The following is a 14,015-nucleotide window of genomic DNA, read 5'->3' as shown; positions in this document are numbered from 1 at the left end:
CAGTCAGGCAACATGTGAGCCAGAAACTATGAGCAGTGATTAGAGGGGTGTGAGGGAGTGTCAGCGGATGACTCACTCTCTCTCTGAAACGTCTCAAACAACTCAGACCTGAGAGTAAACAGTGGGGAAGTCTTTCACTGTGCTACGGTCATGAGGGCGTAGAAAATGCATTGCTGATAACACTGTTACATCACAGTAACAGCAGAAGAAAGGCATGGCATTATCAAATACACACTAAAAGTGGGTAATCAGAGCACACAGGTCAGGTTTATTGCAGTTGATTTCAAATCCACTTATTACTTAGCCTCATCATCTTGTTGAATCAGAAATAGTGTGTTATGGTGTTTCAGTCCTAAACACTACATCATGCAGTGCCTCCACAACCATCAAAAGTGTGGATGAGTGAAAAATGAAAACAAACAGCTGACTTTCATAGTTACTTACAGTGCACTATGAGGCTGAAGGGGGCGCTGTTCTGGCTCTCCAGATTGTTGGTGGCGTTGCAGGTGACGGGGGTCGGCAGGTCCGTCCTCAGGACCCCTGAGATGGTCAGAGTACTGGACAGTTTTTCCTGACAGGCCATCCAAAGCACATTGATTATTTATTCATCCAAGGAATTAATTAATAAATACAACTGTTTACTTTTTATATAATATCTTACTTTATTTAGCTGAGGCTTTTATCCAAAGCAACACACTACTGGAGCAATTTGGTTTTAAGTATGTGGCCCAAGCACACATCACCATGTTTGACTGCAGGGGGAGGGATAGAACCACTCTGATTGTTAGATAGAGTGCATTTACACCCAGATTCATAGCCATAGACTCAGTCTGCAATCATCTCATTCTTTACAGCAGATACAATTTAGAAAACATACTGTAAAAACATTTCAAAGACATGTCCAAGCCCCCAGGAAGTGCGGTGGATGTTGAACCAAATGTTCGTAGTACTACAACGCCTGTGTCAGTCGTGACGTCATAGGGCCCAGAAATACTATCCCCCATTGTCTTACATTGGGAAAGACGTCTGTAAATTAGCAGACCTTTACTAAAAAAACTAACCAGTATGAACACTTTTATAGCCCTAAATCAACAGGGTCTAAAAGTTGCACTAACAGCTGAATCCAAGCAGGGCTTAAGGAAAACTCAAGTGCTCGCTCTCTATGGACCCAGGTGCTCATTTTGCTCTCTCGACAGCGTCAGGCCTTTTTCAGGGCCCCGCCTCCATGGCTGTATTCAGTTATGTTTATACATCCATGGTGTAAACCCACCTCTTTCAGGGTGATCCGTTTGCCGTCAGCGACGATAGCCTTGGTGCCCATGAGCCAGGCGAACTTCAGGTAGGAGCCTTTAGCGGCGCAGATCAGCACCACGGTGCTGTTGTGCTCCGTGGCCTCGGTCAGGCTGGGTGTTATGACTACAGTTGACACCGGCTCTGTATGGAGGACAGGAAACATGGCTGCATGAGGACTGGGGAATGGACTGTTGAGTGAACAGAACTAAATGTGGGAGGAACAAATCATATTTCCCGACCTTACGTCAAAGGACATTCTATTATATGGGTATATAGATAGAAGTGCATAGAAAACAGGGTTTCCCACACATAGACTATACTTGGGCGGGCCGCCCAGGTATATTAACGGCCGCCCAAGTATATTTCGCGAATCGCGACCCATTTAGGTTTTTTTTTTTATATAAAAAAGGCGAGGTAAAGGACTCTCTGAGTGTTTAGATAGGTCACTTAGTCCAAGTTATCTCAGTGGGTCTCAAACGGTTTGGTCACCATTTATGTAAACACATATTTCCATTTGAGGGTGTCAGTGTTTTTTCATATTGGATATGTTATTGGTTATGGCCATGATTTTATGATTATTGAAATGTATACAGTTCTGTTTCATATAGGTGTTCCCATATATCTAGTCTCTTTGCTTTCCCCTCAAAGTGCACCAGATTTATGCATTTAACTCCAACATTTAAAAACAAATCTTACCGGGGGAGCATGCCCCCGGACCCCCCCTAGAGGATTTGAGGTCCACCCCCACTTAAAATCACATGGATAGGTTCCTAAATACATGTACCATTTGTTTTAAATAGTAACCCATGTCCATATGTTTATCAGGGCTCTGCCTGTACCTGTTCGCTCTGCCATCGCGTGAAGGTTGTTGTGCTCCCTATCTCTGTTTCTTATCCTATATCTAATAGAACTGCTCGGGTCTTGATAGATTGAGTGGGGAAGTTCATCTTTTTAGAGGGTTATCAAGAATAACTTTTATCCAATGACCTTTCCCCTCTCTGTCTGTGTCTGTGTATTCTCTTGTTCCGATTAACCCAGCCAAATATGTTTTCTTGTTTTGTATCTATATCTACGCCGGGATCCGGAGTCGAGGCTGATCCTCTTGCTGTAGTCCTGTGTCTTGGATCCTCTATCCTGAGTTCTGGATTAAGTCGTGGACTTCGGGTCATGGCTAAACCTGTCTCTGCGGTCCTGCCTTGGGTCTCGTCATGCTGCTTCCCTGATGGCTTCCACAGGATTGTAGCTGACATCCTCGTGGATTCATCTTCTTATTACAGACACATGCATTTCCTAACATTCGGTCTATATGCTGTAAAATGTATTATCTCTTGGATTTACACACGGCATCTATTGCACTTCTGTCCGTCCTGGGAGAGGGATCCCTCCTCTGTTGCTCTCCCTGAGGTTTCTCCCATGTTTTCCCCTTAAACTGTGGGTTTTCTCTGGAAGTGTTTCCTTGTACGATGTGAGGGTCTAAGGACAGAGGGTGTCGTTTTTCTCATACTGATATTCTGAACAATCTGTGCTGTTGTATTTGCTGTAAAGTGTCTCTACTGTAGGCTATTTTTATTATATGTACAGCACTTTGGCTCCACCAAAAATCGTTTATAAATGTGCTACAGTATATAAATAAAACTTGATTTGATTTGATCTGAAGGGTCTGCTAACAAGCGACCAACAGAAAGGTTCATGTTAATGTTGTTGCACGTCACCTCAACCCCCCCACCCCCCGCTACCACCACCCCCTAAAGTATATTTCAAATATGTGGGAAACACTGGAAAATAATTTACAACAGTGATAAAGTATGTGACCCTCTTTAAATCTTAGGAAGAAAATCTGGTATTTTTCTTTTTTTCAAAATCAACATTCATCCACAAATACCATCTAAACTCACCCCCAGTTATGCTGCTACAGTGGAGCAGCTAATGGTGTCAGGGGGTGGAGTGTTGCATAACCGCCCGAGGTTTCTCTGCACAATATCCTAATTGTGTTTCTAAATCAACATTTGAATGAGTGAATGAAGATGGCCGGGAAATGGCACTGACTCGACCTGTTTGACTTGTTTCACTGATCCTGGAGCTGCGTGTCTATATGTGAGGGCTGGGTGTGCTGACGAGGCAGCAGCAGGAGGAGTGAGAGCAGGGCGGAGGAGTGAGAGCAGAACGAAAGAGTGAGAGAACAGAGTGAAGGAGTGGGAGCAGAGTGAAGGAGTGAGAGCAGAGTGAAGGAGTGAGAGAGCAGAGTGAAGGAGTGAGAGAGCAGAGTGAAGGAGTGAGAGCAGAGCGAAGGAGTGAGAGAACAGAGTGAAGGAGTGGGAGCAGAGTGAAGGAGTGAGAGCAGAGTGAAGGAGTGAGAGAGCAGAGTGAAGGAGTGAGAGAGCAGAGTGAAGGAGTGAGAGCAGAGTGAAGGAGTGAGAGAGCAGAGTGAAGGAGTGGGAGCAGAGTGAAGGAGTGAGAGAGCAGAGTGAAGGAGTGAGAGCAGAGTGAAGGAGTGAGAGAGCAGAGTGAAGGAGTGAGAGAGAGAGCAGAGTGAAGGAGAGAGAGCAGAGTGAAGGAGTGAGAGCAGAGTGAAGGAGAGAGAGCAGAGTGAAGGAGTGAGAGAGCAGAGTGAAGGAGTGGGAGCAGAGTGAAGGAGTGAGAGAGCAGAGTGAAGGAGTGAGAGAGCAGAGTGAAGGAGTGAGAGAGCAGAGTGAATGAGTGAGAGAGCAGAGTGAAGGAGTGAGAGCAGAGTGAAGGAGAGAGAGAGCAGAGTGAAGGAGTGAGAGAGCAGAGTGAAGGAGTGGGAGCAGAGTGAAGGAGTGAGAGAGCAGATTGAAGGAGTGAGAGCAGAGTGAAGGAGTGTGGGAGCAGAGTGAAGGAGTGAGAGAGCAGAGTGAATGAGTGGGAGCAGAGTGAAGGAGTGAGAGAGCAGAGTGAATGAGTGGGAGCAGAGTGAAGGAGTGAGAGAGCAGAGTGAAGGAGTGGGAGCAGAGTGAAGGAGGGAGAGAGCAGAGTGAATGAGTGGGAGCAGAGTGAAGGAGTGAGAGAGCAGAGTGAAGGAGTGGGAGCAGAGTGAAGGAGGGAGAGCAGAGTGAAGGAGTGGGAGCAGAGTGAAGGAGGGAGAGCAGAGTGAAGGAGTGAGAGCAGAGTGAAGGAGTGGGAGCAGAGTGAAGGAGGGAGAGCAGAGTGAAGGAGGGAGAGCAGAGTGAAGGAGTGGGAGCAGAGTGAAGGAGGGAGAGCAGAGTGAAGGAGTGAGAGCAGAGTGAATGAGTGGGAGCAGAGTGAAGGAGTGAGAGAGCAGAGTGAAGGAGTGGGAGCAGAGTGAAGGAGGGAGAGCAGAGTGAAGGAGTGAGAGCAGAGTGAAGGAGTGAGAGCAGAGTGAATGAGTGGGAGCAGAGTGGAGGAGTGAGAGAGCAGAGTGAAGGAGTGGGAGCAGAGTGAAGGAGGGAGAGCAGAGTGAAGGAGTGAGAGCAGAGTGAAGGAGTGAGAGCAGAGTGAATGAGTGGGAGCAGAGTGAAGGAGTGAGAGAGCAGAGTGAAGGAGTGGGAGCAGAGTGAAGGAGGGAGAGCAGAGTGAAGGAGTGAGAGCAGAGTGAAGGAGTGAGAGCAGAGTGAATGAGTGGGAGCAGAGTGAATGAGTGGGAGCAGAGTGAAGGAGTGAGAGAGCAGAGTGAAGGAGTGGGAGCAGAGTGAAGGAGGGAGAGCAGAGTGAAGGAGTGAGAGAGCAGAGTGAAGGAGTGGGAGCAGAGTGAAGGAGGGAGAGCAGAGTGAAGGAGTGAGAGCAGAGTGAAGGAGTGAGAGCAGAGTGAATGAGTGGGAGCAGAGTGAAGGAGTGAGAGAGCAGAGTGAAGGAGTGGGAGCAGAGTGAAGGAGGGAGAGCAGAGTGAAGGAGTGAGAGCAGAGTGAAGGAGTGAGAGCAGAGTGAATGAGTGGGAGCAGAGTGAAGGAGTGAGAGAGCAGAGTGAAGGAGTGGGAGCAGAGTGAAGGAGGGAGAGCAGAGTGAAGGAGTGAGAGCAGAGTGAATGAGTGGGAGCAGAGTGAAGGAGTGAGAGAGCAGAGTGAAGGAGTGGGAGCAGAGTGAAGGAGTGAGAGAGCAGAGTGAAGGAGGGAGAGCAGAGTGAAAGCAGGTTGTGGCAGCAGACCTCAGTCCATCCCACGGGAACTTCAGAGGTGCCCCTCTGTCTGTAGACCTCATTCAAGGTCCACTCTATGGACGATGCGGTAATAACAATCAAACAATTCTGGATACCCAATCGATATCAGGGCCAACAGTAATAATAATAATTTATTTTTCAAACTGCTCACAACTTCGAATGGTTCGGCTAACCCATTTAAAATATTATTGATTTTGTTCATTCATAGATGATTGATTGTTGTAAGATACTTTGGATAAAAGCATCAGCTAAATGTAATGGCCATGCTTAAGAATATTGGCACAGACTAGTATGGATCGGTTTTCAAAACATTCGTTGGTCCACTGTACTCTGATACAAAAAGAAGACACAACCACAACACTGGTGCTTTTGTTCTCTGTATTTGTCAAAGTATGGTTTAACTGGTCGCTCACCGTGTGGAAATTAGTAGAAATGTATGAATGAGTGTCAGAAGGAATGCTGGGAGGCATGCATGCTCCACTTTCAACCATCCTTTGATAAATAAAGGTCCAAGCTGACATCATGTGGCGAGCACCAGCCTGAGTGGAGATGTTTATTTAAGTGACTGCTGCCTCAGGACATACTGACTGATCACCAACCAGCTCAGACAACTGCAACCATTACCAACTAGTTCATTAACCCACAACTGTTTTGATAATTAAAAATGTTTAATTGATTTTACAAGAACATATGTCAAAACGTATAACCAGAGGAGTCATTAGTTTAGCCCTACTGCATGTGATTAAAGCAGGAGTTTCATTAGCGCATCGATTCATGTGGGGAAATTACTCATGGTCATGTTGGTGTAAGTTATCATGTGGCCATCCTTAACAAAATAATCACTCAAATCATGTGTGTGTGTGTGTGTGTGTGTGTGTGTGTGTGTGTGTGTGTGTGTGTGTGTGTGTGTGTGTGTGTGTGTGTGTGTGTGTGTGTGTGTGTGTCAGAGTTCCCGTTAGCCGGTAATTACCGGACTATGACCGGTAAAATATGCTGAAGAGTCGACATGCAGCTCTGCATCACCTGCAGCTGTGAGCGGAACAAAACACACACTTCAGGTTAGAATATCAGACGTAGCTATTTTAATGACCTCTCAAACTACCTGAACTAGTTATATATATTTTTGTTTTACTGTCGGGTCACTCATTACTGACCCGCGAGCTGCATGATACTGACGGACTGTCAGGAGAAGGAGAGAGCGCTCCGTTATTCCCGTGTTATTGTAAATTACTGTTCACTTTTGAATAATGTTAATCTACTATAATTAGTTCGAATTCAAATTGAATCATATCAATTTGTTTCAAAGCGCAATAAATAACAAAGAAGACCTTTGACCGGCACTTTTCTAATTTTGTCCGGAAGATTCAAACTTTAACGGACATGTTGACAAAATATTCTAACAGGAACTCTGGTGTGTGTGTGTGTTACTGTTTACACTGTAAAATATTCTGCCACCGGCATTCACCAGTAAGGTCACAGCTTTAAACAAACATCTCTAACTGTAACTAATCACACACACACACAGTTCCCCCCGGAAGTGCCACACCCTGAAGGGGCTCAGGGCAGGGGCCCGCTGTGGTGTAAGTAACTAAGTAAAGTACTGTAGGCCTACTTAGGTACAATTCTGGGGCACCTGTACTTTACTTGAGTATTTCAATGTTTTGCTACTGGTAAATGGTGTACTTTTACAGGGTTAGGGGCAGAGTTGGGTGTAACGCGTTACAAAATAACTGTACTAATATTACTTTTGTCGGTAACGGAGTAGTGTAACGCGTTACTTTTGTAATTTAGTAATCGCACTACAGTTACTAACATTGCCCCGACACGCGTTACTTCGTTACTTTTATAAAATAATCACACTCACTGACAGACTAGAGGGGTTTCCGCCGCAGGTTTATATCGGTTTATATACATGTAGGCCTATGTAATCTGCGCGATTTGCGAGACCACATCTCCGCGTGCAGTGCTGCATAAACATGGATGAGTCTTTTCATCTGTAAACTCCCTCAACGGGGCCGCTCGCTCTCTTTTGTTGATCGCCCTCTCACGGGTGAACAGTTCAATGCCCCGCTTCATTGTAGGAATTCTGTCTCTACCACTTTAGTTTGACCATCTCTGTTACTAAGTAATGGAATACTAAATACATAAGTAATTAGATACCTTACCGTTACTGCGCTCATAAAGAATGATAAGAATAATGCGTCTTGAACTGGTTTCATTAATTAGTGTCTTGACGTTTCACAGACTGTTAGCTTGTTGTGTGGCTGGTAGCCTATTTTAGAGAAAGACTTGTGTTATGTCTTCCTTAATGCAATAGTAATTGGGGGTGCAAGTGGAGTCTCGCAGAGGCAAAACTGTGGCGCGCTTACTGTAGGTGCGCCGCAGTCTGCGTGATCTGCCTGTAGGGAGGGGCGGGCCGGCCCTGCGAGTAAAGTAACGAGTAATGTAACGAGTTACTTTATCTAGAGAGTAACGAAGTAGTGTAATATATTACTTTTTTTTAAAGTAATATGTAATATATTACTTTTTTTTAGTAACGACCCCATCTCTGGTTAGGGGTTAGTTACATGTATTTAATACCTTTGGTTACTTTACAGATTTGGATTAATGATGTGAAATATAATCAAGTGTTGAATCAGACTTTAGTTCCACCTGGAGTAAATTCACAAGCTACCCTGCAGTCTACAAAGTCATTCAAACTAGCTGCACCTTTACCAGCTTTGAGAACACTTTAAAGGTGGGGTAGGTAAGTTTGAGAAACCGGCTCGAGATACACTTTTTGTTATATTCCATGGAATGCTCTTAACATCCCGATAGCAATGAATATCTGAAGTGCTTTGACAACAAATCCATAAGAAATGTCATCTGTGGAAGCCGTAGTACTGTAAAAAGCACGACCAATAATTTTAGCCGGCCCGGCTAAAGTAACTGGATGGCCTACCTGCCTGTCAGCCTTCCATCTCGTGCACAAACTTATCTCCTACCCTAATTGGTCATGTGCGCGTTCGTGTGTGTTGGAGGAGGGGCTCTGTAAGGAAGTGGCATATTTTTTCCGGTTGTGTATTTTCAAATTCTAGCGCACCCCGTAGTTTCAGAGCGCATCGAGTTTAAAATCCCATCTACAAGCTGATGCTGACAGCCCCGCTCCTGCCGTCCGCTTGCGGCAGACCACACTTCCACGCTCACCGGCAGGCACTGACTGGCCATCGGGAGGACCGGGAGGGTGTGTGTATGTGTGGCGCGAGCGAGAGAGAACGTGCACACCTTACGTTTATTGTTGTTGTTAGCATCTGGTGCTAGCTAGCTGCGCTAACGGATATAAGGAGCTGTTTCAATTCAAACAGAGGAGCGACATTTCGCCGACAACTGCGCAGAGCACTTGACTTGATGCAGGAAGCCAGACAGTGGGACATTGTACAAAAAGTCAGCACACTGCAACATGATTGCATTGTCCAGGCAGCTCCCGTTCGAGCATATGCCTTGAGTTGCACATAGCTCCAACGATCCATCAGTGTCTCTCCACACACACACACACACACACACACACACACACACACACACACACACGCACACACATACACACACACACACACACACACACACACACGCACACACATACACACACACACACACACACACACACACACACACACTTTCTATTGTATTATTGTATTGTATGAGAGAGGTTCCAGGTTGAATTGAGGCGGATATTTTTAATGTTCAGAGGTTGCTGTGTTTAATGGATATTTGTCATTGTTCAAATGATAATAAACAAACATTAGCATAAAGCATATTTGTCCACTCATATGTTGATTAGAGTATTACAAACTTGAAAAATATCCCTCTAAGGTACATTTAGAACAGATAAAAAATGTGCGATTAATTTGCAATTAATCGCGATTAACTATGGACAATCATGCGATTAATCGCAATTAAATATTTAAATCGACTGACAGCCCTAGTTTATATCTATGGGTAGCAAGCCCCCAGGAAGTGCGCCGGAATCTGATGAGAATATTCGTGCTGGTCAAATGGCGGTACTACACTTCCTTTAGGTTGCTGGGCCCGGAAACACTTTTTCCCATTGACTTACATTGGGAAAGAGTGGTCTGTAACTCGTTGGATAATTTTTTTTAAACTAAATAAACTACCCAGTATGAACGTTTGTATAGCCCTTATTAAAAACATTCATTCCTCAAGTTGTAAAAATTTGCTAATAACGTTATTTTGAGAGTTATTTCCCTCGGCATTATGAACGCGCATCTAACCCACGGGACCGCGCCGCCTGGCACGTTCAAGTTACGTGTTCAGTACTACATGCGTTTCTCTTTACCCATGGATGCACAATAACAACGGACCATATCGCCTTACTGCCAGCCCACGGAGCTGTAATAATGGATATATTGCACATGTTTGCTGTTATTCATCATTTGTAAAATATTATACTACATGGGCTGTATGATGTAAATCTTGTACCGTAAATGTTGTATTAAATAAAGTTAATATTACCGACGTAGATTAACGTTCCTGTAGCTTCTTATTGCACTTGTAATTGTTTTAGTTACTTGTGGGCTACTTAACATGAATAATCACAGTTACTATCCTTTTACTCCATCACATTTCAAAAAGAAATAGGCTATTGTTATTTTAACTCCACCACAGTAATCCATCATCAGCTTTACTTTTTAGATAAAGTTTTAACTCACAATTGATCATAACAGGCTTCAACATATACATTTTTATATATTACCAAGTGGTTTCATGTACAACCCACACAAGTATCATGCTAAATGAAGCTCTGTTGCTTAGATATCACTAGATCCTGATGTCAGCATAATATAAAAGTACATAACGATTGATGTGTAACTTAGCATAATTTACTAGCTAGCCGCTAGCTGCTAACTGCCGCCTCGTTAATATAAATCCAGTACCATGCTGTCATGAACGCGCGGTGCTGTTACGTGTACGCAAATTCACGTGCTTAATGTGAACGAGCCTTTTGGGCGGCGTGGTTAAAGTTGTGCATGCTCTATGAGCGCACATACGGGTACTTCTCAGGCATGCCGGGTAATCTGTGACGTTTCGCTCTCTCAAAAGTTGGGCCATTTTGTCATCATGCGCCATTGAGCAACTCTCATACTCATTCACACCAATGCAATTCCGGTTCAAGCTCCGTGCTAGAGCTTTTCAGGTTCAGAACCAGTTCTTCGGTTTAGCTCTGGCTCTTTTCACACCGCCCAGAGTCCGACTGGTAATGCGTCGTTGCGTCATCGTTTGCGTCATGACGTAACCGTTTGCGTGCCTGCTTCATAAAGCCAAACCGCGCGGATGAAATCAGTTGCATTAATTTCTTATGGCTCTATCTGCAGCTTTTCCGGAGTCATTTCTGTGGTTTAGTTATATTCTTATAAAAAAGTGTAGTCGTGTCAATAAAGGTTTTTTTTAAAACACAACTGCTTCTGAGGTCGGTCTTATTTCTTAAGGTGGACTGAACCATGAGTGTGGAGTAACGTTGTATCTTTCATTTAAATGAACTGTAACCTTCACCCAGGTATGTAACAGCTGTTCTCAAATGAACACGTGAAGTAAATCAATCAATCAATCAATCAATGTTTATTTATATAGCCCAATATCACAAATGTTACATTTGTCTCAGTGGACTTTACAGTTTGTACAAAATATCAGTATGACAATACGGAAGTAAAGTTTAATATTTATAGTTTTATAGATTTATAATGAGAGGTGATCAACGTGAATGCTCAGGTTCCACCTTAACACGCGGACACGTTGCTTCACCATGAGCAGAAACCTTTATATATACAGTCTATGGCAGAAACACTGAAACTCTGAAACTCTGGTTAAGTTTCTCCATCGTTGTACAAACTGGATAAAATGCGGGCTTTTTGTTGTTGTTCAGGAGTTGATCCCGCCCCTGCCCCCGCCTCGACGTAAGCGTGATGTATGTGGTGCTTTTGCTCTGGCCGGACAATTTTTTGGTGCTTGAAACGAACCGGATTCCGGAGCTAAGAGGCTGCTCCGCTGCGGTGTGAAGAGGAAAACCCGGTGCTTTTCAAGCTCCAGCTCCGAACCGGCCCTGAAACACCGTTGGTGTGAATGAGGTAATAGGAATGAATGAGGCCCCGCCTCCCACGCTGTATCGAGTTCTTATTATACATCCATGATGGGTAGGCCATCCAGTTATTTTAGCCGTGCTGGCTAAAATGATTGGTCGTGCTTTTTACAGTGCTACGGCTTCCACAGATTACATTTTTTTATATATTTATTGTCAAAGCATTTAATATATTCATTGCTATCGGGATGTTAAGAGCATTCCATGGAATATAACAAAAAGTGTTTCTGAAATAAATTACATACCTCACCTTTAATGATCAATAATTATAAAACATATCATATCTGAAATGGACCAATCTGCACAATCAATACGTTTACTTTTGGTACTTTAACTATATTTTTATGATAATACTTTTCTACTTTTACTTGAGTAACATTTTAATTGCAGGACTTTTACTTGTAACAGAGTATTCATACACTCTACTTCTACTTTTACTCAAGAACAGGATCTCGCCAAGGAATATAGTCCCTGAGCGGTAACTGCTGCGTGGTGAATGCAGATGTAGTGCTGGCGGAGGGATACCCGCTCAACATGGCGCTACAGGTGACACAGGTGTGGCCCGCAGCGGACTCACTGCTGTTATACAGGGACACGGTATGAGCCAGAAACATGTAGGCTATTAAAACACCCTTCCCTCTAAAAGCAGAGAGGGAAAAGTGAGATAACTATTTGAACATGTAATATGCCGCCGGAAGTGTTCTCACCCAGGACTCGGAGGTGGATATCCCCGGTTGTAGTGGTTCCATCGTCGGTTACGATCTGGATGCTGTAGTCCCCGTTGTCGGAGGCCAGCAGCCCCTCCAGGTGCAGGTACCCGTTGGTCTGGTTCACCGTCACCCTGCCTATGTACGGGTCGTTCACTTTGACCCCCGTGTGGCTGGCGGTGGCCACATGAGTCTGCTCACTCCCGTTGTTGTGGTTCCAGATAATAAAGAAGTATACTGGTTTGTCCACCAGCGTCTTTAGAGTCACACTTTTGCCCAGGATCGCCTCCACCGGGCCGTCGGGCAACACGTTCTGCCCCGCACAGCATCCTGAGGCGGGGGGGGGGGGGGGGGGGGGGGGAGGGGGATAGGGTCATTATTCTGCATAATTTAAGCATGAACAAAAGTACCCACGGAGCCACACGATGGAAACCTTTTTACATTTTTGTATAAATCAGTTTGATCACAAACTGATGTCTTGCTGAGATTATATTACCTATTTAAAAATAACTTTATAATAATACCTATGTTATACTAACTATGTAATAATAATAAGTGAATGAGTTATTACCGAGGAAAGAGAGCAGGAGCAGCAGCGGCGTCACAGAGAGCACATCCATCCCGAACACTGAGTGTGTCCAACAGAGAGAGAGAGAGAGAGAGCTGTACCTGCTGGAGGACACACCCAGAGACACACACACACACAGAGAGAGAGACACACGCACACCCAGAGACACGCAGGGCCGGTTCTAGCCAATTTGCTGCCCTAGGCGAGATTTTAGCTGGCGGCCCCCCCCCCCTCCCCCCAATAGAATATTTATAGAATAAATGAAAAATCTCTACAAAAGACAAATACACTACAAAAACAGAAAGGTATTGACATAGGTAATATAATATAATAATTGTAGATCATGCTTGAATTGGGGGATGGACATCACATCCTCTAGGGGGGTCCGGGGGTATGCGGTATCCCCGGGAAGAAATGTTTGAACATTTTAAAGTAAAATGCTTCAATCTGGTGCACTTTGAGCGCACAATTACTAGAGACTAGATCTAGGGGGTACAACTCTAAAACACCCATATGAGAAAGATTGGTTTACATTTTAATAATAAAATAAGTATGTGAACATAACTAATAACCTACCATAGCCTATAACAAATAAATGGAACTTATTTTTGTTGTTCATTCATATCTTATTTTACCTAGTTAACATGTATTTATGTATGCATATTTTTTTATCATTCCAGTTTTAAACGATATTTTTGGTTTACTGTCCTATAGTATACATTGAAATGATTTCAAACCTGTTTATCCCAATAATTATAAAGGGGTGCCTTGGAAATATTTGTTTACATAAATTGTGATCAAAACGTTTGAGACCCACTGAGATAACTTAGACTAAAGTTAACTAATCTGAACACTGAGAGTCCTTTACCTCACTGAGCCTCTCAGTCTGACAGTAGAGAGCTCTCCTCCACCCTTGTTGTAGAAACATCTTCTTCTTCTTATATCCGTTAGCGCAGCTAGCACCAGATGCTAATAACAACAGCGTCGGTGCGCCCTCTCTCTCCCTCGCTCGCTCACTCGGACTTTGGCTGTGAGCTGCGGGCGTCAATATCCCCCACTTTCATCACTTACAGCGCCCATCGTACAGGGCAAATTAAAAGTGTAACCGGGGTGAAAAGGGTGTTACATTTACTTAATTATGAATGTTGTCAAGGCCGAAAATTAGGATGAGTGCCAACGGTCAAA

At 44.2% G+C, this 14,015-nt stretch overlaps 1 protein-coding gene across 1 annotated transcript in view; it reads right to left on the bottom strand.

The window, feature by feature from the left end:
* Positions 1-12,953, bottom strand: part of LOC117539122 (carcinoembryonic antigen-related cell adhesion molecule 5-like) — a 36,501-nt gene extending 23,548 nt beyond the window's left edge. The window contains exons 1-4 of the mRNA XM_034205150.1: positions 12,834-12,953; positions 12,263-12,592; positions 1,271-1,434; positions 445-571 (exon numbers count right to left, since the gene is read on the bottom strand). Of these exons, the coding sequence (XP_034061041.1) occupies positions 445-571; positions 1,271-1,434; positions 12,263-12,592; positions 12,834-12,882 (670 nt within the window). The 5' untranslated portion in view covers positions 12,883-12,953. The remainder of the gene's footprint in view (positions 1-444; positions 572-1,270; positions 1,435-12,262; positions 12,593-12,833) is intronic.
* Between the last annotated feature and the right edge of the window lie 1,062 nt (positions 12,954-14,015).

The sequence above is a fragment of the Gymnodraco acuticeps genome, unplaced genomic scaffold, assembly GCF_902827175.1.
Source record: "Gymnodraco acuticeps unplaced genomic scaffold, fGymAcu1.1, whole genome shotgun sequence".
Classification (NCBI taxonomy): Eukaryota; Metazoa; Chordata; class Actinopteri; order Perciformes; family Bathydraconidae; genus Gymnodraco; species Gymnodraco acuticeps.
The sequence above is the reverse complement of the archived record's forward strand: the minus strand, read 5'-3'. Positions and strand labels throughout refer to the sequence as shown.